The sequence below is a fragment of the Chionomys nivalis genome, chromosome X (assembly GCF_950005125.1).
Source record: "Chionomys nivalis chromosome X, mChiNiv1.1, whole genome shotgun sequence".
NCBI classification, from domain to species: domain Eukaryota; kingdom Metazoa; phylum Chordata; class Mammalia; order Rodentia; family Cricetidae; genus Chionomys; species Chionomys nivalis.
Genome location: NC_080112.1, coordinates 111,940,201 through 111,962,863, shown reverse-complemented (window position 1 = coordinate 111,962,863; position 22,663 = coordinate 111,940,201). Strand labels below are relative to the sequence as shown.

The 22,663-nt window shown below is 38.6% G+C and overlaps 1 protein-coding gene across 1 annotated transcript; it reads left to right on the top strand.

The window, feature by feature from the left end:
- The first annotated feature begins 11,227 nt into the window (after positions 1–11,227).
- Positions 11,228–13,078, top strand: Tex13c (TEX13 family member C). The gene is made up of 2 exons (XM_057758954.1): positions 11,228–12,850; positions 13,007–13,078. The coding sequence occupies exons 1-2, from the start codon at positions 11,228–11,230 to the stop codon at positions 13,076–13,078; spliced, it is 1,695 nt and encodes a 564-aa protein (XP_057614937.1).
- Positions 13,079–22,663: the final 9,585 nt, after the last annotated feature.

Genomic DNA, 22,663 nt, shown 5'->3' with positions numbered 1-22,663 from the left:
TTTATTTTGTAATCATGGTGGATAACCAGGGACAAATCCAATAACTTGTGGATTTTGGAGAATTCTGGAACCTACCCGACCAATAACTCATGGGGAGGTATCACATGCCTTATACTGTGAGTTTTTACTTAATAATCCATGTCTCTTATGAGCAACATTGTTTATCCATGCAATATAATTTGATTTGGACTCTAGTATTTAAAGTATTTTATTTAATTTTGATATTTGTTTACCAACTACTCGGTTTTAATTTTTTATTTATGTTGTTTTCCATTTACAGAGCAACAAAAGTTCCCCCTTTCTTCCCTTCTCCTGACCCCTACATAACCTCTTTCCCACCTACATCCACTCTTCAAAGGAGATATAGCCGTTTCCCTTGTAGAATCAACAAAGTCTGGCACACCAAGTTGAAGAAGGACTAAGTCCCTTGCCCTTGTATCAAGGTTGAGCATGGTATCCCACCATAAGGAATAGGCTCCAAAAATCCAGTTTGTGCATCCAGGATAAGTCCTAGTACTACTTCCAGGGTTCCTCTGTAGCAGATCAAGCCACATAACTGCCATCCACATTCAGATGGCCCATTTTAGTCCCATGCAGGTTCCCCAGCTGTCAGTCCAGAGTCTGTGAGTGCCCACTAGTTGGGACCAACTGTTTCTGTGGTTTTCCCCATAGATCTTGACCTCTTTTGCTCATATGATCTCTCCTTCCTCTCTTCAACTTCAGGAGCTCAGCCCAAAGCTTGGCTATGGATCATTGAATCTCCTTCTATCCACTACTAGATGTAGGTTCTATGATGATAATCAGAGTAGTCACTAATATCATTATAGGGGAAGACCAGTTCAGGTACCCTCTTCAATATTGCTAAAAGTTTTAGCTGGGGTCATCGTTCTGTGTTTCTGGGAGTTTTCCTAGCACCAGGATTACCTTAACTCTTTAATGACTTTCTCTATCAAGATATCTCTTTCACTTCTCTCCCCTTCCATACCTCTCCAACTTGGCCTTCTAGATCCCTCATGTTCCCATCTCCCATCCCTGCATTCTACCCCCTTCCTAGTATACCCAGGATATCTTAACTATTTCCCCTTCCTTGGGTCCTCCATGTGTGTCCAACTTAGGTTTCTCCTTGTTATTTTGCTTCTCTGGAGCTGTGGATTGTAGTATGGTTATCATTTTTTTTAATGTCTAATGTCCACTTATGAGTGAGTACATACCATGTTTGTTTACATAGGTCTGACTTACCTCACTCAGGATGGTTTTTCTAGTTCCATCCATTTGAAGGTGTCATTGGATATTTTTTACTGAGGAGCAATAATCAATTGTGTAAATGTACTACATTTTCTTTATCTGTCTTTTTTTGGTTGAGGGAAATCTACACTTTTCCAGGTTATGGTTATTATGAATAAAGCTGCTAAAAACATAGTTGAGCAGGTGTCCTTGTGATATGAGTGTGCATCCTTTGAGTATATTCCCAAGAGTCATATTGCTGGTTCTTGAGGTAGATTGATTCCCAAATTTAGGAGAAACCACCATACTGATTTCAAAAATGGCTGTACAAGTTTGTACTCTCACCAACAATGGAGGATTGCTCCCCTTACTCTACATCCTCTCCAGCATAATTTGTCATTTAGTGTTTTTGTTCATAGTCATTCTGATTAGATAACATGGTTATCTGAAAGCTATTTTAATTTGTATTTCCTTGATGGCTAAGAATAATGAGCAATGGTGATATGCAAGATATTCATCAGTGTGGCTATGGGAGGAGGCCAGTTCAGGCATCCTCTCCTCTGCTGCCCAAGGACCTAGCTGGGGAAATCCCCTTGAACACCTGGGAACCCCTCTAGAGCCAAACCTAAAATGGCTCCCTTAGTTAAGATATCTTCTTCCCTGCTCCCATATCTACCCTTCCTCCATCTCAACCATACCATTCCCCCAAGCTCTCACCAATCCTCCCCTTCTCCTGCCTCTCTCCCCTTACCACAAACTCACCCCCACCCCCATGTTCCCAACTTCTACTGGGTGATCTTGTCTGCTTCCAATACCCAGGAGGATAAATATATATTTTTTTCTTTGGGTTCACCTTATTTAGCTTCTCTAAGATCATGAACTATAGGCTCAATGTCCTTTGTTTAAGGCTAGACTCTACTTATGAGTGAGTACATACCATTGTGTAAATTTATCACATTCTCTTAATATATTCTTATGTTGAGGAACATCTAGGGTATTTCCAGTTTCTGGCTATTATGCATAGAATAGCAATGAACATGGTTGAACAAGTATACTTGTTGGCAGTAGGATGAAGTGCCCTTTGGGTATATACCCAAGAAAGGTACAGTTCTGAGGAACTGCCACACTGATTTCCATAGTGGTTGTACAAGTTTGTACTCCCATAAGGAATAAAGAAGTGTTCCCTTATTCCAGATCCTCACAGCACAAGCTGTCACTTGTGATATTGATCTTAGCCATTCTGAAGACAACACCCACACAACTCATTGAATATGGAGAGGGTAAGCTGGTGCTTACACAGAACCTTCATTCCTATGTTCTACTTTCTTTGGTATGGGAATTACTATTCAGGCTACCAAAGGATAAACATAAACTCCTACCTAGTATCAAAACCTTTGATATACAATCTGTTTTGCATGAAAAATATGCTAGGGTAATGTTGGAACAAAACTTGCAGATAAAACCAACTAATATCTGACATGACTTAAGACCCATTCCATAAGATAGAACACATACCCAATACAGCTTAGATGACCAAGAATTAGAAAGCAAACAGCCCAGAGACCTAGTGTAAACATCAAATCTGTTCTAAAAAATATAACAAAACATAACTCCTAAAGATATACTGTTATACCTGTGCCTTACTCAGCCAGAATCAAGAAATTTCTTCCTGTAGCAGATGGGAATACATACAGAAAAACAGAGCTGGACATTCAGATGAGAGAGATAGAGATAGAGATAGATGATAGATAGATAGATGGATAGATAGGTAGATAGATAGATAGATAGATAGATAGATAGATAGATAGATAGATAGATAGACCTTGAAATACACAGGAGTAAATAAGATATCTACATAAAATCTGCCCAGTCAGTGGTCAGGGAAACCTACTGAAAAGGAAGCAGAAAGAGTATAAGAACTGATCAAGGCTCATATGAACTCACAGAGACTAAAAGTAGCACAAAGAGGGCTGACACATGTCTTCAACATGTCCTCTGCATTTTATATTATATATACACACATATGCATATGTATGCATATACATATACATAATAGCATTCAGTTTAGTATTTTTATGGGACTACTGAATGTGTGTGAATGAGTTGGTCTAGGATTCATGTACTTGTTCTTGGGTTCTTTCTCTTTGTTGGTTTGGCTTGCCAAAATCAGATGTGATGATTCTGTTTTATTTTATATGTTACTTGTAATATTTGGTTGGTATCACTTAGAAGCCTGTTCTTTCCTAAGAAGGGAAAGAAAGGCAGCGAATCTGGATGGGAGAGAAAGTGGGGAAGAAGTGAGAGTATTAGAGAGAAGGGAAACTGTCATCATGATACATTATATGAGAGAAGAATTTATTTTTAGTAAAAGTAAAAAATAAAATAAACAATTAAAAATGAGTTATGGAAGGGAACAAAAAATTCTCAAAAGAAAAATTGTACATGGTTAGGAAACAATTTAAAAAGAGCTCAATAGCCTTTTATCTATCAGGAAAATACAAATTAAAACTTCCTTAAGATACCTCACTCCAGTCAGAATGACCATATTTGACAATACAAATAACATAAATGCTGACATTGGGGGAAGGGAACTCATATATAAATTGTTTGCTGGAATGTAAACAGGATAAGTCACTTTGAGAATCAGTCATTAAGTTTCTCAAAAACCATAATTAGAGCTGCCATACGACCCATGTATCCTACACCTGGGCATATACACAATGGAATTTACATCCTCCTACCGAATCACTTTTACATCTATGTTCAATGTTGCTTTATTCACAATAACTAGAAAATCAAATCAGTCTATATATCCATCAAAAGATGCACAGAGAAGAAAAATGTAGCATACATATATAATAGACTATTACATATATAATAGACTATTATTCAGTTATAAAAGAAAATTAAATCATGACATTTTCAGGTAAACAATGGAAGTAGAAAAAAAATGCTGAGTGAAGTAACTAATGCCCAGAAAGATAAACACCTTATGTTTCCTTTCATATTTAGATCTTAGCTTCAAATCTTTTGTTTTGCATATAAAAATCTTTAAAAAATAACTCTGTGAAGAGTTCTTAGCTCGAGGCAAAAGAGAAAGTGTAAAGGTATCTAAATAAATGAGAAACAATAAAATATATGAGAGGGGCTAGAAATAACTCGACATTTCTTGAGTAAAGGTAGAGGAATGGATAAAAATGAGATTGTCAGTGCTATTAGGAAATCCTAGTGGAATAAAGAGTTTAAGCATTATTCCATAAAGAGCAATGGATATTTTAAGCATAGCACTTACATAAAATTTTGAAAATAGGTTAATCTAGACATTTTCTGTAAAATAATTTCAAAGGGAAATATATGAAGTTGGTAGAATAACCATGAAGTCATGGTACTAAGAAATTATGACAGTTGCTTTTGGGAAATTTTAGACTAAATATAAAATCAATGAAAGGCCAAAAATGACAAATGACATAGTGCCCAAGTAGACAGAGGGAAAAGAAAGGACAGAGGAATTTCATTTGCTTTAAAATTTCTAGTTTGGATAACTGAACAGACGATGACAAGGGATAGTAAATAACCCCAAGAAGAGAGGAAGATGTTATAAGTTCAGTTTTATTCATTAAGGTTTTGTGAGGCATTTAGAAAATTCATTATACAATACAAATCTTAAACTGGCATAAGAGACTGAGTTTAGAGAGTGAGCATTGCAGGAGCAATATTAGGAAGCTTTAATATAAATTTGACCACCCGATAAAAGATGTAAAATAAAAAGAGAAAAATATAAAATCCAGGGAACACCAATATCTATTTAACTAAAGCAAAAAAGTAGCTCATACCAAAATAAAAAATAATAGTCAAAATATTAAATGCTCAGAAAGTAAAAAATAGAGAATTTCAGGGAATGGAGTGTGATTTTTCAATACCAAATGCAGTGTAGATGTTCAGTAGTAAAATGTTGACAATTCTCCTTTAAACTTATATTTAGGCAGAATTGTGTGAATGCAGCAAGATTAATTCGGCTAGACTACTGGATAAAGTATGTAGAATTCAGTCAATTAAACATTGAGTAGCAATTCAAGAGGTAATAAGGCATGAATAAAGAATGACGAGCATTGGAATTTCTAAGTTTCATACTTTTATACTAGTTGAAAAGCTAAGACAATTCAGATAATTTTTTCAATTGCACATATTTATCATTTATTAATTCAAGATTTCTTATTGGCATTACTAATTTATATATTGGATAGATAGAATATTATTTCCAGTGTATTAATGGCAACATTTACTCATGTGACCATTTGTACAATGGCCTATCTTGATTTATGAACTAATATTAAATTAATCAATCAATATCAAAACAAATAAATTAAATTAATTAAATGCATCAATAGATAAATTAATTAAATACATCATAGTAAAGAACAAGTATAAGACCATAGATAGGAAACATGACTGCATCCTAATTTTGTGTCAATTAAAGCATACCTAATGAAGATGACTGTAATATTTCTATCTCATTGATAATGAATATTGAGAAACAACAGAATAAGAAGTAGTAGATTAGAAAATGACTCTTTGTAAAAACACAATACACTAAAACTATGAAGAATGATCATTAAAATAGTTGGCTTTAAGGCAGTAGTAGTCTATCAGGTATATTCATTATTGTATATAACATTTACTATATATACATATAGAAAGAAGTTTCTGTCCTGCCCAGCCCCATGGCTCTTCAGTACCAAATAAACACACAGAGGATTTTATTAATTATAAACTGTTTGTCCTATTGTTTAGGCTTATCTCTAACTAATTCGTACTATGTAAATTAACCTATAATTCTTAGCTTTGCTTAGTCATGTGGCTTGGTACCTTTTCTCAATAAGGCATTCTCACATTTCTTCCTCTGCATCTGGCTTGCTACTGCATTTCTGTCTTTTCTCTTCCCATAATACTCCTAGTTTTATTGCCCTCCTTATATCTCCTGCCTGGTTGCTAGCCAATCAGAGTTTTATTAATCCAAAATGAGTGACATATCTTTACTGTGTAGAAGAGCATAATCCCACAGCATATACACAGTGAATCCTTAAAGTAGACTATCATGATAGTTACTTAATGTTATGTCACCAGAAATATGATGTAGGATTCCCTTCTGTATACCATTGGTTAATAAAAAGGCTGCTTTCAGCCAATGGCTTAACAGAATATGCTGCACAGTGCTTCCCAGAGCTAAGGTGGTGAGGACAGATCCCACCCAGTTGTCTCAGAAGCATGTGAAAATGCCTCTGACATGATGGACTGGGTAGAGCCAAAAAGCAAAGCAGCCTTAGTTCTAGCCATGCTGCTTAGTGCTTTAAAAATTGGTCCTGGTAAGAAAAGGATTACAGATACACAATAAAGACAAATTCAGTTGAAAAATATCTCTAAGTGAATTACAGTGTGTAGGCTTGAAAGAGAGAGGAAAAAGAGTATAGAGAGTTATAAAAAGAAGTAAATGGTTTTTAAAAAATAAACAAAGGCTTTAAAAATACAAAGTAAACTTGTAGAAAAAGTAAAAGAATAATAAATATATGCCACATAAAAATGTAATACACACAAAAAGTTTGCATTATGTATGTTATTGTGTTTTCTTTAAATTTTTTGACTGTGAAGAAGCTAAGTACAGAGAGACATTTCATTGCATGGGCTGCTAAGCTAAATCAACATATATTTTTAAAGGTATCTTGACTTCAAAATGTGAGTCTAAGGATTAGTTGCTTTGGAAAAGAGGTTCTTTTGTTTACACAGAAAATGAGAACCTGTGGATTACTTCCAGGATAATGTGGTTTGATGGACTAAGAACACCCAAAAGGTTTCTATGAAACCCCGCCAAAATTACCTCACCCAACAAAAAGCAGTAAATAGTTTGGAAGGAACTACACCCAAATTCCCTAAATGATTGTTCATAAACGTTTCTTTACATTTAAAGAAAGATATGCTATAGAGATGGATACTTTGTATTGGTATGGATCTTGGTTTATTGATAAAATTTAATATCAATTTTGTTATATATATACATATATAAAAGTTTCTGCTCTTAATTAAGGTTTTGTGTTTGTGCAGCTCATTTAAAACCATAATGTATAATTTAAAAATAGATTAATGGTTAGTTATCTGTAATAGTCAAGCTTGTAGTCATGTTAGTTAAGTTTTCTAGATGTACAGAGATAAATTTTACAAGGATAGTTATTCTTTAAGCCTTTCAAAGACCTACAGAATATGGCATTTAAAATGTTTAAGAACTTCGGACTTTTCATAACAATGAGACACATCTCTTGGGAGCACCAATCTACTTCAAGAAGATAATGGGCATTGAAGATGCTCCTTATGAAATTTGCTAGCTATTCAGGCAAGAAACTGCAATTGCCTGGACTGCATGGTGCTATGCTGTATAGAGTGGACATGCAGGACACATAGAAACAAGTGAACTTTCCTAAAGGTGAGAAAGTTTTTCAGTGTTCCTGCTTCATAAAAGAGCCTGCCAGATATTCTTCAGGTCACAGAAGAAAGAAACTGATGGACTTTGCCATTACAAGGCAGAACAGATCTTTGGATTTCCTGCTTCATGGAAAAGTCTGCCAGATACTATAGGTATGTAGGCTGAATATTGGATGACCCAATATTACAGAAGAACGTTGGGTGACTGTCCAGGCAGTGAGATGTCTCTGTCAATTTTAGAGTTTTGGAAGTTGCTTACAACTGTAACTTAGGTAATATTATATCCTTCTGCAGTCTTTGATGAAGTTGAAGTATAGATATATTTATAGTTTTCCTTAGTTATAATAAAAGATAAAGTAGATATAAATATTGTAACTGTAATTCTTGCTTTTACCTGTTTTGTTATATGTAATTTTATTATGATATGTTAAAACCTTCCTTTGCTATTCAGACAGAAAAGGGGAGGTGATGTGGTATTCCCCTATGTATACCATTGGTTAATAAAGAAGCTGCTTTCAGCCAATGGCTTAACAGAGTGTAACCAGGCTGGAAAAGATATATATGGAGAGAGAGAGAGTAGGCAGAGACAGTGAGAAGCCATGTAGCCCCACTGGAGATAGATGCCAGACAGAATTTTACACAATAAATCACAACCATGTGGCGATACACAGATTAATAAAAATGGCTTAATTTAAGATATAAGAGCTAGATGCAATACACCTAAGTGACTGGACAAGCACTGATTTAATTAATACAGATTTGTGTAATTATTTTGGGGCTTAGCAGTCAGGAATGAACGAACAGCCTCCACCTACAAAAGTATTTCATGTAATGACATTTTTAATTTTTTTTCCTTTTTTTAAATTTATTTTTCCATTCAAAAAATTTGCACTACCTCCCCTCCTCCCATTCCCCTCCTGCTCCCCCACTTACCCTCCTCCCTCCTCCTCCCTCCTTAAGAGAGGACAGGGAACCCTGCCCTGTGAGAAGTCCACCCCCCACTCCACATCCAGTCCTAGGAGGCTTTGCATCCAAATAGACAAATAGACTAGGGTCCCAAAAAGCCAATACATGCAATAGAAACAAGTCCCAGTGCCTTTATCAATGACTTCTCAGTCATCTCCCATTTACAACCATGTTCAGAGAGTCGGGTTTGATCTCATGCTCATTCAGTCTTGCTCCAGCTGGATCTGATGAGCTCCCATTAGAAAAGACACACTGACTCAGTGGGTGGAACAAACCCTCGCAATCCAGACTTCCTTGCTCATCTTCTCCCTCCTTCTGCTCTTCAACTGGACCTTGGGGTCTCAGTCCATTGCTCTGATAAGGGACTTTGTCTCTATCTCCATCCGTTGCCGGATGAAGACTCTATGATGATATTCAAAATAATCATCAGTGTGATAGTGGGGCAAGGTCAGTTCAGGTACCCTCTACTCTGCTGCCCAAGGACCTAGCTGGGGATATCCCCATGGATGCCTGGGATCCCCTCTAGAGCCAAGTCTCTTGCCAACCCTAAAATGGCTCCCTTAATGTAGATATCTTTTTCCCTGCTCCTATATCTGTCCTTCCTCCATCTCCACACTCCCACTCCCCCAAGCACTCTCCAGTCTTTCCCTTTTCCCTTCTCTCTCCCCCTCTCCCCTTCTCCCACCCCACCCCACCCCTACCCCCACCCCCATGCTCCCAACTTTTGTCTGGGAATCTTGTAAAAATTTACACTTTCTTCTGAACAATGTGATGAAATCCCACACCATTCTGCATCATTCTACTGGGGACATGAATCATCCCTTTGTCTAAAATATAAGTACAGTATATAGTACCTGACTAACAGTTACTTAGTAGTAGTCCAGTTATCAAGTCATTGACTCAAATGAAATTTATTTTAATTAATAGAGTCTGTGTTTTAGAAAAATGTGGTAAACATTGATTTTAATAAGGGAGTGGTAGGTTCTATTGATTTTCATTCTTTCTGGCAGATCATTTTTAGTCCTTTTTCTTTCTCTTTATCAATGCTTCAGAAAGGTCACATTAGAAGAACTGAATATTGGGAACCTTTGATTATTGTGCAGGGAAAGACACTGATACTACCTTTTTGATATTTTCTGTGGTTATATAGTAGGAAATTAAGGAACAGAAAAATGAAGCCTAGAATATTATAATATTATGTGATAAACTTATGTACGCTCAAATGATATTGGGAAAGAAGCTGGTAGAATGAAAGAGACTGAAAAAGATATAATCAGTAGAGATATAATGTATGATTTGAGTTTGAGAAGTGGGAAAGCCATGTATTAAAATTGCAAATGGAGAAATTAGTATTAAATTGGAAAACAGAAGATTCTTTTTTTTTTCATGAGAGGGACTGATATATGAACTACACAAGAGTTGACCAAAGAATGACTCCATCCTTCCACTCGAAAATAGAAAAGCTCTTATTCTTAGTTTGTAATTGCCCACAGAAGGTTCCAGAAACTTCAGACATCCAATGTTCTTCACTTTAGATGAAAATGTTGCATAAGAGAATTCTAATTTTGAGAGGAGAAGTTCTGAAATTTCCTCTTCCCTTTCATGGAATATGGGCATGCACCTTGGTTGTAGCTTTCTGTCTTTAAGACTTCCTAGACTACCTCCTCCTTACTTTCTCGTCCTTACCTACTCAGTAAGGGAAATGGTGTTCATCAGCAGTCCCTTTAAAAATCATGAACCCTTTTTGTGATTTTTAGTGTCCCCAAACTTCTTACTTCTCAATTCTTCTTATGTAGAGGTACATAATAATCTGGTTCCTACTACTCCCACATTTTCTAGTCTTGATGCCACCTTTGCAAGCCCAGTTCTCTGTTTCATATCTCTGATAATGCATCCCTGAACCTTCTCTCCTATACCAATTTTGGTTTAATGAAACAAAAAACAAAACACTTTTAAAAAACAAAAAAGGGGAAAGCCCATATTGTATTATTGTCATGATATAAGAAGGCATAAAATTGTTACCTAACTATGCCTGTAGCTCAGTTCCTATAGCTCTTTCCTCATGTGTTACCCAGTATAGAAATTCTATCTTGCTTATCAGCAACAGGTATGTTACTGAAGACCTCATTTTATTCACTAGCTTATGGTCTTCTAGAAGACCTTCTTTCATGCGTCCTTTTCTGCGTTCACTACAGTACTCACAGTATCTGCCCTCCCTGCGCTTCTTTTAGGTAGTTTAAGGATGAATGCCATTTCCCAGCATGCCATGTGGCATGACTTAGTTGTTTACCCTTTGTGAGGCATCCTGTGGAATACTCCTTAACTACCCGGCAGTAGGCAGTCACAGCTGAGCACAGAGGGCTTTGTGAGAGGATCAGCTTCTCTGTTTTCTGGAGAAGTAAGGAGAGGAGGAAGGTGGTAAATGAGGAAACAAAGATTCAACATGGACTGAAGTAGGACTGAATCTGGAGGGGAGGGGGCAGCAATTAAGCCACATGTGTGGCAACTGTGTCAGTAACCATAGTGGAGGTACATGAGAGTATTAATTGGCTAAGGTGCAAAAGTCATGGCAGTTGAATTTGGAGACCACAACAGTGGCTTCCACCATACTGAAGTAATCAGATTCATTAACAATGAAGTCCTTAGGAATGGAGGGGGTCCAGAATTCTATATGACCTTTCGATCTCGGTCTTGGAATGAGATAGAAGACCACCTTCATACCATCCTTGTTGACCCGAAAGTGTCACGTTCCCTAAAGAGGGCTTGTACCTGGAGTGCTTTGGCATTGAGTGTGAGAGTGGGTGCTAGGCAACGTGAGCAGCAGGCACGTAGAGTTGGGAGGCTACAGGAACAGGTGGGAGAGCGTGAAACTGCTTCCTGGACTCTGGCCTCTGAATTACAGAGGTTGCGAGAGGAGAGGGACCAGGCAGCAGCTCAACTTGTTTCTACACAGACTGCGCTACAAGAGGCAATGGATGAGCGTGAAATACTGCGTGGGAGGCTGCTCCAAGCAGAGAGGTCTGCCTTGCCTGATGTGCCTGAACCTAAAATGCAACAGGGTAGTGCATCAGTGTGGTTCCTTGAGGAAGAAGAGCAGGAAGAGTGGCAATCTAGAGAGGCCCAAAACATGCCCAATTTGGAGGCCCAGATGCCTGTCCCACCAGTCTTGTCTTATTTGCCAGGACTTCCTGGTCCTTGGGTACAATCAGTGCAACCCTTTCTTCGAATGCCTGTGCCACATCCACTACCACTCAATACTCGAATTCCCTTGGCATTCCCATATTCAACACCTGTGCCATGCCCATTAGTGATGGAATCAGGAGCAACAACAGCAGCCATGGCTACAGTTGTACCTCAGATAGCTCCTGCAGCAATCTACCCACCCGGCTTGTGGGTTTCAAAGGGGTCACGGGAAGCAACAGCTTCTGCTTGTGGCCAAACTTTCCATAGGCATAACGAATATCCTGAGAACGTCCAGGATGTAAGTCATCTGGGAAACAGTGTAAGCCAATGTGAAGAAGGTCCAAAGAAACCCCAAGGAACACTACCCCATGGGGACAGCAGCAACAACAACCACAAGGAAAGTCATGTCACATCCCAGATGAAGGTTGCCACTGAAAAGAAAAATCCAGTGAAGGAGCAGCTAACCACTGCACTCGAGGTCAACAGTAATCACAGCATAAAGGAAGAACAAGTAATGCTTCAGGGGATGACTTCTCAGAGAAATGAAACCAGCTGCACCAAGAAGAAATATCCAGGGAATCCCAAGAAGGTGGTTAGCCTAAAAGATAGTGTCAGCCATAGCACTAAAGAAGATTCAGTAACTTCTCAGGAAAGAGTTACTCAGGTGAACAAAACAAGCCCAACCCTGAAAAAATATCCAGGAATTCTTCTGAAGAGGCCAGACCTGGGAAGCAGTGTTAGCAGTGAACAGAAAGAGGACCCAAAGATATCCCAGGGCACAGCTGCCCTGGGAGAAGATAACACAAACACATTTCAGCAGATGACAACCCTGGCTACTGATGCAAGCCCTAGTTTGGAGAAAGATGAGGAGACTGGCAAGAGCCAGGGACAGAAAGAAGAGCCAAATAGTTTCCAAGCCAGCCCCCTAAGAAAAAGTAAAAGTTATTCTCTGAATAAATGCCCCTCAAAACAACTGCCTCCAAAGCAAAATGTCAAGCAACCCCAAGTGATAAAACCCTTCGAACACATGCAACCTCAAGGGGTAAGAGTCTTTGAATCCATTCAACCTCAAAGGGTACAGGCCTTCGAATCCATGCAACCTCAAAGAGTAATGAACTTTGAATCTATGCAACCCCAAGGAGTAATGGCCTTGGAATTCAAGCAACCTCAAGGGGTAAAGGCCTTTGAATTCAAGCAAGCTCAAGGGGCAAAATCCTTTGAAACCAAACAATAGGAGAAACCCCTCTCATATACTCCAGCGAATTGGGTCTGCTCATTATGTAAAGCTGTGAATCGCTCATGGTGCAAAGGCTGCTTTAAATGTGCAAAGGTGTGTGCTCAACTTGAGAGGAAAGATTTTCACCCAAAACCACCTTATTGATTTCAGGAAGGTAAGTAATGGAAACACTCCAAAGAGAAAACCAATTTCTTAACATTCACTCCCTCTTCTGATCCAACTACACCTTCACAGAAAAGTTAAATTTAAAAATGTATAGAGTAAAATGTAAAGTCCATTTTCCTATTTTCCAAATTAACTACTTTTCTTCATTATGGGAAGGCACACATGCATACATATATGGCAGTATTTATATTTTTATTTTATTAACTTACTTGAGATAAAAAGAACTATTGTGAAGTGTCACATCCACCTTTTAAGACCTGGATGGAGGTGGGTGGTCCTTGGACCTCCCACAGGGCAGGGAAACCTGCTTGCTCTTTGGGCTGAGGAGGGAGGAAGACTTGATTGGGGGAGGGGGGGAAATGGGAAGTGGTGGCGGGGAAGAGGCAGAAATCTTTAATAATTAAATTAATTAATTAATTAATAAAAAAATTGTGATTTTTTTTTATTTTTCACTATTTTGCAGATGGTGGAGGTGGTACAGCTGTTCCTGATTATATGACATCCCCAAGCAGCTCAACTCATGAAGCTTTTTAAAACAATTCTTTTCTCTTATTAATTTTCTTTTCTTAAAAAAGCATACATTTTACTGGAGGCAGCCATATGATAGCACAATTAAAAACACTGTTAAATTTGTAATACCTCTTTTTCCTTGAAAACAAAGACATCTTAAACAATTCCTGTGTTTATGCTTGCTTCTTTTTGCATTCTACATTTAATGGGAAGGTCATGTTTATTTTGTCTCAGGACAACTAAAATTTTTGTTGCTCAAAAAGGTGAACATATTCCTTTAGAATGTTCCCTAAGAGAAAAAACAATGAAACACCTTATTATAATGGAATGAGACTCACATTGGCTTAAGTCAAGAAGCGTGATCAATTGAGAAAGAGGAAACTCTTTGGTGCTTATTATGATGGGAGATGGAGAATGAAATATTTTTGATGATAAAGAATGAACTTGTTGAGAGAGGCAGAGATGTAGTACTAATCACAAATTTGATAAATTTCATGCAATTCATGAAACACTTGTCAGTGTTTAGTGTTTGCTAGGAAATGGACCTTTATGGTATTTTCTGGTCAGTACATCATGATTGTTTGTGCTGAGCTTGCTTAGATGACAGGTAAGAGTATTGTTTAGAAAAAATAGACTGGCATGTATTTCTTGCTTATTAAAAAAAAAAGCCCAGGTCCATATTTGCAGTCATTTCTGGGGTCAAAAATTCAAAATCTTTAATGAATGGACTTACCGCGGTTCTTTTTCTTGTCCCCAAGTGGGACATATAATCAGAAACAACATCATAAAAGTGGCCTCACAAAAATACAGGTAATGCTTTTTGGACTTCTGTCCATTTCTTCTCTCTCCAATCACATGTTGCAGGGGGAGGCTGCAGCTTAGCCTTGAAATAACCACATAAAACTGTATTAATTAAATTACTGCTTGGCCCTTTAGCTCTAACTTCCTATTGGCTAACTCTTACATCTTTTTTTTTAAACCCATTTCTATTAATCTGTGTATCGCCATGCGACAGTGGCTTACTGGCTATGTCTTGGCAGCATGTCTTACTCTGGTGGCAGATTCATGGAATCTCGCTCTGATTCTTCCTTTCTTCCTTACAGCATTCAGATCTGTCTTCCCCGACTACATAAGTTCTGCCCTATCAACAGTTCAAGGCAGTTTCTTTATTCATTAACCAAGACAGAAGGACCTCTCACATCAGTCACAGATATTTTCCTGGCTACTCACTTGCCTTTATTCAACAACTGCCCCTATCTTAAATCTCTCTCCAGTTAACAGTGGATGGAAAGCATCATAGGAACACCATGCTGTTTTACATGGATGGCGCCTCTCTGGTCGGGGTTAATTGAATGAAAAATAGAACTAGTGTATGGAGAACCATTCTTCTTGGATCCCATCAACAGATTCTTTGCTCCCAAAAGATAAAGGCTTCCAGGAAAGTTAAAGTCAGAATATAGCTAGCAATGGGAGTTTATCTCTTGCTGAGTCCAAACCGATGGTATCCTTAAGTTCCCTGAAGGATTCCATCAAGTTTTGCTGTAGAAGATCCTTCACCCAGCAGCCTTTCAGTTACCAGCCCACTTGAGGATGGTCTCTTATACTATAAATGCCATGTAAAGTATTCATTCCTCTTCTCTGTTCAGGCTGTGAGATTTGTGCAGAGGACTGTGCACTGTCAGTCAATCCCTACATAAATACCCTTTATTTTACTCAGTTCTGATCTAGTGTGGGATTGTTTTTTTAGTGTCCTCCTTCAATGTTTACTAAGATCTACTGTCAAGGTGTTTTCTGATGCCAATTACTAGTAAATAGCATGCATGGTTGCCTAGTTTTAATCTTATTCACTATTAGATAGTCCTTTTAGAAAATAGAAGAATCAAATGGGTTGTGGTGCTTTGTGGGCCCATATTTCGGTTTGGCACAGTAGCCATTAGCCTGGTCTGAGCTAGGCACATAGCTCTGCAGACAAGCTGTCACCTCCTTAACAAAAGTCAGGATGTGCTGCTCCTAGCTTCTTTTGTTAGAATGTGGATTACCTGAGGAGAGATGTTGGCTAAAGCTGATGACTCGAGAGTTTCAGAGGTTCAGTGCTTCCTTCCTTTTGTAACTAAGAGGATGTCTTATAGAGATGCTAATTCATGGCCTACCTGACTGCTAGATGCGGACGTGACCTAAGCCCAGGCACCTGGTTGCCTAGGAGACAGCCTAATGGGTTTTCCCCCCACTGGATGTAGATATAAGATGTTCCGGGAATAAAGATTGACTCTGGCCTTTTCCAAGATGACCTTGTAAGCTGTGTCGGTTTTATTCCTCGCGACTCCGTTTCAGCCGGGTTAGGGAATCTATGTTGGACCCACATGGGCTCCCATAATGGCGCCCAACGTGGGACTGACGACTGAACCCCGAGAAAAAGACAATGTGGTGCTGACAACTGAACCCCAAGATTAAAGACAACGTGGTGCTGACTACTGAACCCGAGACGAACCCCGGAGCAAGAAGTACGAAAAGGAACGTGGTGCTGACCGCCAAACTCCATGACCCCGGAGAAGGGACAACACGAGAGAGACGGTGAATGCTGATCGCTGGATCCAAGAGGGAAAGCGGACTGAGGATGTAGGAGAACGCTAGGCTGATCGGCGCTCCCCAAAAAGCAAGAAAGAGGTGACCAGATGTGAGGAACCCGCGAGAAAAAAATCGGTAGATACGTGAGTAGTGAGCGCTCAGAAACAGAGATGTAGAGTAGAGAAAGAAATGTAGGAAAAAGGGGGCAAAATTTAAATCGGTAGTAAAAATTTGTAAATAAGTTAGATATGGAATAAGGAAAAAGTATTCGGGTATAGATGTTGGCAACTTAATTTAGAGTGGAGCAGAACAATGACAGAGTTATTGAAAATCTGTAAGCAAGATAGATGCAGAATTGCAACTTTTATTGCCTGCTAAATTAGTAGGAAAAGATAAGAAAAAAATGACTTGGCCCAAGAATCACCAAGTTACTGCATCGATTGAATAGCCACGTGCTCACAGCCAGTTAATCTAACCCACCTGCAGGTAAAAGGCAAGCAGTAGCAAGAATAAGTTTAGAGAGCAAATTTGACCTCACACAGTCTATAGAACAGAGGAGAGGATTCAGAAATTCTCCTAATTTTATGATTTACAAGTTAAAATAAAAAAGATAGTTAAAAATCTGCCTTCCAGAGCTCAGAAACAAAGTCTAACAAAGAGAGCCTGTGTCCTACCCCCTGCCATGCAGCGCAGCTTCAACTGAAAGAAAAAAGCCAGGTTTAAATTAAGGTAGTCTCTGAGATAAGTAGGTTAAAATGCTTTTTTTCCATCTCACAATTTTGCCTTTTTGTCAAAAGTCTGTTGTTTATATGTAAGTGAATTCGTATGCAAGGTGGATTGATTCCAGTACTGTGGCTCTGTAGTAAAGTTTGAAGTCAGAGGTTGTGATGCATTCAGAAGTTCCTTGATTGTACAGGATTTTGGGATTGTTTAGGCTATTCTGAGTTTTTGTCTTCTCATAAAGTTGAGGATTTCTTTCGGAGTCTAAAGAATTTTGTTATAAGTTTGGGCATTTGCATTAAATCTATGGATTGCTTTCAGTAAGATTGTCAGTTTTGCTAGGTTGGCGCTGTTTTTAAAGAGAATAGGAGCTCTTTACATTTTCTGATGGCTTAAGTTTATTCAAAAGTTTAAAGTTCTTATACAGATTTTTCAATTTGTGTGATTAGAGTTACTCAAAGATATTCATGGTATTTGTGGCTATCTCATTTATGATGTATGTAGAAGAGACGCATTTGGGTTGTTTTCAGATTCTATGCATGATAAAGTAATTCTGCTGTGGACATGGTTGAGCACGTGTCCTTGTGGTATGGTTGAGCATCTTTGTATATAGGCCCAGAGGAGGTATAGCTGACTTTTAAAGTAGTTTGTTGCCTAATTTTCTGAGAATTCGACAGCAATGGAGGAGTTTCTCTTAAGTATAAGTTGTGAGCAGTGTTTTTGATCTTGGTCATGTTACAGAGATAAGATGAGGTCTCAGAGTTGTTTAGATTTGAATTTCTCCAATTGTAAGGGATGTTATATTTGAGCATTTTTTTTTCAATGTCTTCAAGTCATTTAAAGTTCATCTACTGAGAGTTTTCAGTTTAGGTCTGTTGCATATATTTTTAGTGGATTAATTGTTCTTTTGGTGACAGATTTCCTTAGTCTTGTATGTTTTTGAAGTGGATTAGTGATTGGTAAAGATATTTTCCAGTTGTATAGGTTATTATGTCATGTTGATTAAGTCCTTTGCTATATAGAAGCTTCTCAGTTCAAGAGATCTTATTGTTTCTCTCAAAGTGTATGCCAATGAGGCTGTGTTAGAGTTGTACCAGTGCATTCGAGTGTTAATTTTAAAATTTTTTTAAAAGAGGTTAAGTATTGGTTTTATGTTGAGGTCTTAGAAAAGAGAAGATGGATTTGGTTCATCTGATGCATTTTGGATACAGACTATAGGTCCTCAGAGACCAGAACTCACTTTGTTTATAAATGGAAAAAGATTTTCTGGCTTCCTGGATACTGGCCCGGATACTTCCGTCATAACCGCCAGTCAGTGGCCTATTATTTTAGACTTGAAAGATTGTTTTTATACAATTCCGCTAGCGCCACAAGATTGTCAAAGATTTACTTTTAGTATTCCTTCAGTTAATTTCAGAGAGTCAATGAAGATACTTTACTAGAGACATATGCGTTGTTACAGCAGTGTCTAAGCCATGCAGGTTTAGTTATCGCTCCTGAGAAAGTACAGAGGCACCCGCCTTTTCAATATCTAGGTCATATATTATACCCCAAAGAAATTAAGCCTCAAAAGGTAGAAATCAGGAAGGATGACTTAAAAACTCTTAATGACTTTCAAAGGTTATTAGGAAACATACAGTAGTTAAGACCTTATTTGAGGTTTCCTACAGGAGCCCTTGAGCCTTTAAGTGAAATACTTAAAGGAGACAGTGATCCAAATTCTAGCAGGCAGCTTTCAGAAGCCGCCAGACAGACTGTCTCACAGATAGAGCAGGCTATACAGGAACAGCAGGTATGCTATATTGATTATAGCCAAACATGGCAAGCATGTATTTTACCTACAAGGCTGACTCCTACAGCAGTCTTATGGCAGAACGGACCACTTTTATGGGTGCATCTGCCTGTATCACCAGCAAAAGTATTAAATCCTTATTTTGAAGCAGTAGCATGTTTAGCTCAGAAGAGCAGAATGGAATCTAGAAAATATTTTGGCAAAGAACCAACTATAATCAATGTGCCTTACACTAAGCAGCAAATTGAATGGTTATTTCAAAATAGTGACTCATGGGCAATTGCGTTTGCTCAGTTTCAAGGTCAGATTAATAATCTTTTCCCAGTTGACCAGTTACTGCAGTTTATACAACAGCATTCATTCATTTTTCCTAAAATAGTAGCAAAGAATCCCTTAAAGGATGCTTTGTTGATTTTCACTGATGGTTCATCTAATGGAAAAGCTGCTTATGTTGTCAATGGCAAAGGACATGTGGTACAGACAGAACCAGCTTCAGTTCAAATAGTTGAACTGTGGGCTGTAGCTATGGTATTTAAGAATTTTGATGATAATGCTTTCAATTTATATACTGATAGCCGGTATATTTATGAAGCATTAAGGATCCTGGAAACAGTGTCATATATAGCAACTAGCAATGAACAAGTTAAAATATTGTTTCAGCAGATTCAGAAAGCCATACAATGTAGAAAGTTACCATGTTTTGTGGGACATATCAGAGCGCATTCAAGTCTTCCTGGTCCGTTAGCTGAAGGTAATGCTCTAGCTGACGAACTTACAAAAATTATTGCCATATCTCAGGTTGAACTTGCACAGCAATCACATGCTTTGCATCATCAAAACAGCTTAAGTTTAAGAAAACAATTTAAGTTGACCAGAGAAGCTGCTCGGCAAATTGTTAAACAGTGTGAAAGATGCCCACAATATCTACCTGTGCCTCATTTGGGGGTAAATCCCCGAGGACTTCTTCCTAACCATATATGGCAAATGGATATAACTCATATTACTGAGTTTGGAAAATTGAGATATGTGCATGTGACAATTGATACTTACTCAGGATTTATAATGGCCACAGCACAAACTGGGGAAGCTGCCAAGCATGTAATAACTCATTGCTTAAAATGCTTTTCATGCATGGGAACCCCAAAGGTAATAAAGACGGACAATGGATCCGGATATGTTAACAAAGCTTTTCAAAGATTTTGTGCTCAATGGAATATCGTTCATAAGACTGGTATTCCATATAATCCTCAAGGACAAGGAATTGTGGAGCGTGCACATGGCTCCTTGAAAACACAACTCCAAAAAATAAAGACAGGGGAGTTGTATCCTCAGACGCCACACAATGCCTTAAATCATGCATTGTTTACTCTAAACTTTCTAAATACAGATGTCCATGAGCAATCAGCCGCGGACAGATTGTGGCATAGCAGTACAAAATCCACATTTGCTAAAGCCAAATGGAAAGATCCGTGTACTGGGATTTGGAAGGGACCCGACCCCATCCTAATATGGGGTCGAGGGCATGTCTGTGTTTTCTCACAGGACGAAAACCAAGCAAGATGGCTTCCAGAGCGGCTAATTCGATGCACTCAGCAGAAGGACTGCGGAACTGAGGACAACGTGGCTGACAACCGCGCCGCAGAAGGAACAGAAAGAAACCGGCTCCGGGAGGAATCCAGTAACCCAGCCCACAGAGAGGAGCCTGATCCGAACCTACAACTTGCAGGACTGCAAAGAGACTTCGGACAAAGAGATCCTGCTGAGAGGAGCTGACTGCGGTGTCTGCTGCTGGCTGTGGTGTGAAACCTGTTGCTTCAGAACTAAGATACAAACTGAACATTTGAGTGTTCTCTGTTTATGGGACAGAACTCATTTTGAATAAAGTATTAAACCTAAGAACTAAGACCTAAGCTTTCCCCTCAGGGAAAGAAAGATGCAAAATAAAGTATGACTAAAATCCCTCTTCACTTAACAAGGGGGCAGACTAAGGGTTTAACAGCCACACAGAGACTGAAAATGAGATTTAATAACAACAAATGGTATTATACTCTTAACGGTAATGACCTGATATTTACAGCTGCATATAAGGTGATGGGAAAAATCTGGTAATGACCAATGGTACGAAATACATCGGTAATGACCGAGAAGAATATAAATTTACGGTAAAGAAAATTATGAAATTATGAATAATTGGAGAGCTGGTACTGACCGGCCAAAAGTGAAATTATGAATAATTGGAGAGCTGGTACTGACCGGCGAAAGGTGAAATTATGAATAATTGGAAAGCTGGTACTGACCGGCTAAAGGTGAAATTCTGAAGAATCAGAGAGCTGGTACTGACCGGCTAAAAATAAAATTATGAAGAATTGGAGGGCTGGTATTGACCGGCTAAATATGGAATTATGAATAATTTGGAGAGCTGGTATTGACCGGCTAAATATGAAATTATGAAAATTTGGGAGAGCTGGTTTTGACCGGCCAAATATGAAATTACAGTATTAGAAATTTAAAGATCGGTATTGACCGATGATGTGGAAAGATCATGATTGTGAATTGCTGCGATTGATAGTTGGCTGAAAGAGAGGCTGTGATGATGAATGTTGAGAGTTGATACGTATGCTGAGAAAGTAAACTCTGAATGATATTCTGTACCAGCGGAAGAAACATCTTCAACTCCGGTGATTCTACTTTCCTTTAAGATAGGAGAATATAGTTATTGGGAGCATAATTATTCATAAAGCATTATGATACATCCTGACAAGAGATATGACTGATATACAGGGCCTGAAAAGTATATTTCTCTCCACTAATCTCTTCTTTTTACAGAGGTCGGCAGTCAATGACGGGTTTGAAGCTTCTTCTCCCCAGATGCCTAAGACAGGAGCTTGCATAATTGATGCCTGTTCCAATGACGGGAAAATTTGGGTAAATGAAGAGGACTTTGCCCAAACCAGATGCGGCGTGTCTGTCCTGTTGCAGACGCATAGGAGTTATTAAAATTAATAAGAGAGAGTGGATTGTGGGCCCATATTTCGGTTTGGCACAGTAGCCATTAGCCTGGTCTGAGCTAGGCACATAGCTCTGCAGACAAGCTGTCGCCTCCTTAACAAAAGTCAGGATGTGCTGCTCCTAGCTTCTTTTGTTAGAATGTGGATTACCTGAGGAGAGATGTTGGCTAAAGCTGATGACTCGAGAGTTTCAGAGGTTCAGTGCTTCCTTCCTTTTGTAACTAAGAGGATGTCTTATAGAGATGCTAATTCATGGCCTACCTGACTGCTAGATGCGGATGTGACCTAAGCCCAGGCACCTGGTTGCCTAGGAGACAGCCTAATGGGTTTTCCCCCCACTGGATGTAGATATAAGATGTTCCGGGAATAAAGATTGACTCTGGCCTTTTCCAAGATGACCTTGTAAGCTGTGTCGGTTTTATTCCTCGCGACTCCGTTTCAGCCGGGTTAGGGAATCTATGTTGGACCCACATGGGCTCCGACAGTGCTTGAGTACAATCAACAACTATTTTCTCTGATATTTGTCACTGTCCAAATCATAGTAACTTGGAGATGGGAAACTCTGCTGTTTCTGAGAAAGAGGAAGAAAGGAGTGACTGATAATATGGGACTTCCTGAAACCCTTGATGTCATTCCTACATATGTCAAATAGACATTCTTCTCTTAGACTTGCCTTTTCCTAGGTTTCTGGCATGGAGTAATGGGTAAGTTAGGTATCATGACTTATAATTTATCTTTTTCAATATTATTTTATGCTATTATACTTCTATAATTATTCCTTCAATGGGTTCAAAATTATAGAAAGCCAAATGTAAGCTGGTA

Bases quoted from the DNA above. Each gene is read 5' to 3' on its own strand.
- Tex13c (XM_057758954.1), top strand. From the start codon at position 11,228: ATGGCAGTTGAATTTGGAGACCACAACAGTGGCTTCCACCATACTGAA. The intron at 12,851-13,006 runs GTGATAAAACCC...TTGGAATTCAAG, and splicing joins AAAATGTCAAGCAACCCCAA to CAACCTCAAGGGGTAAAGGC.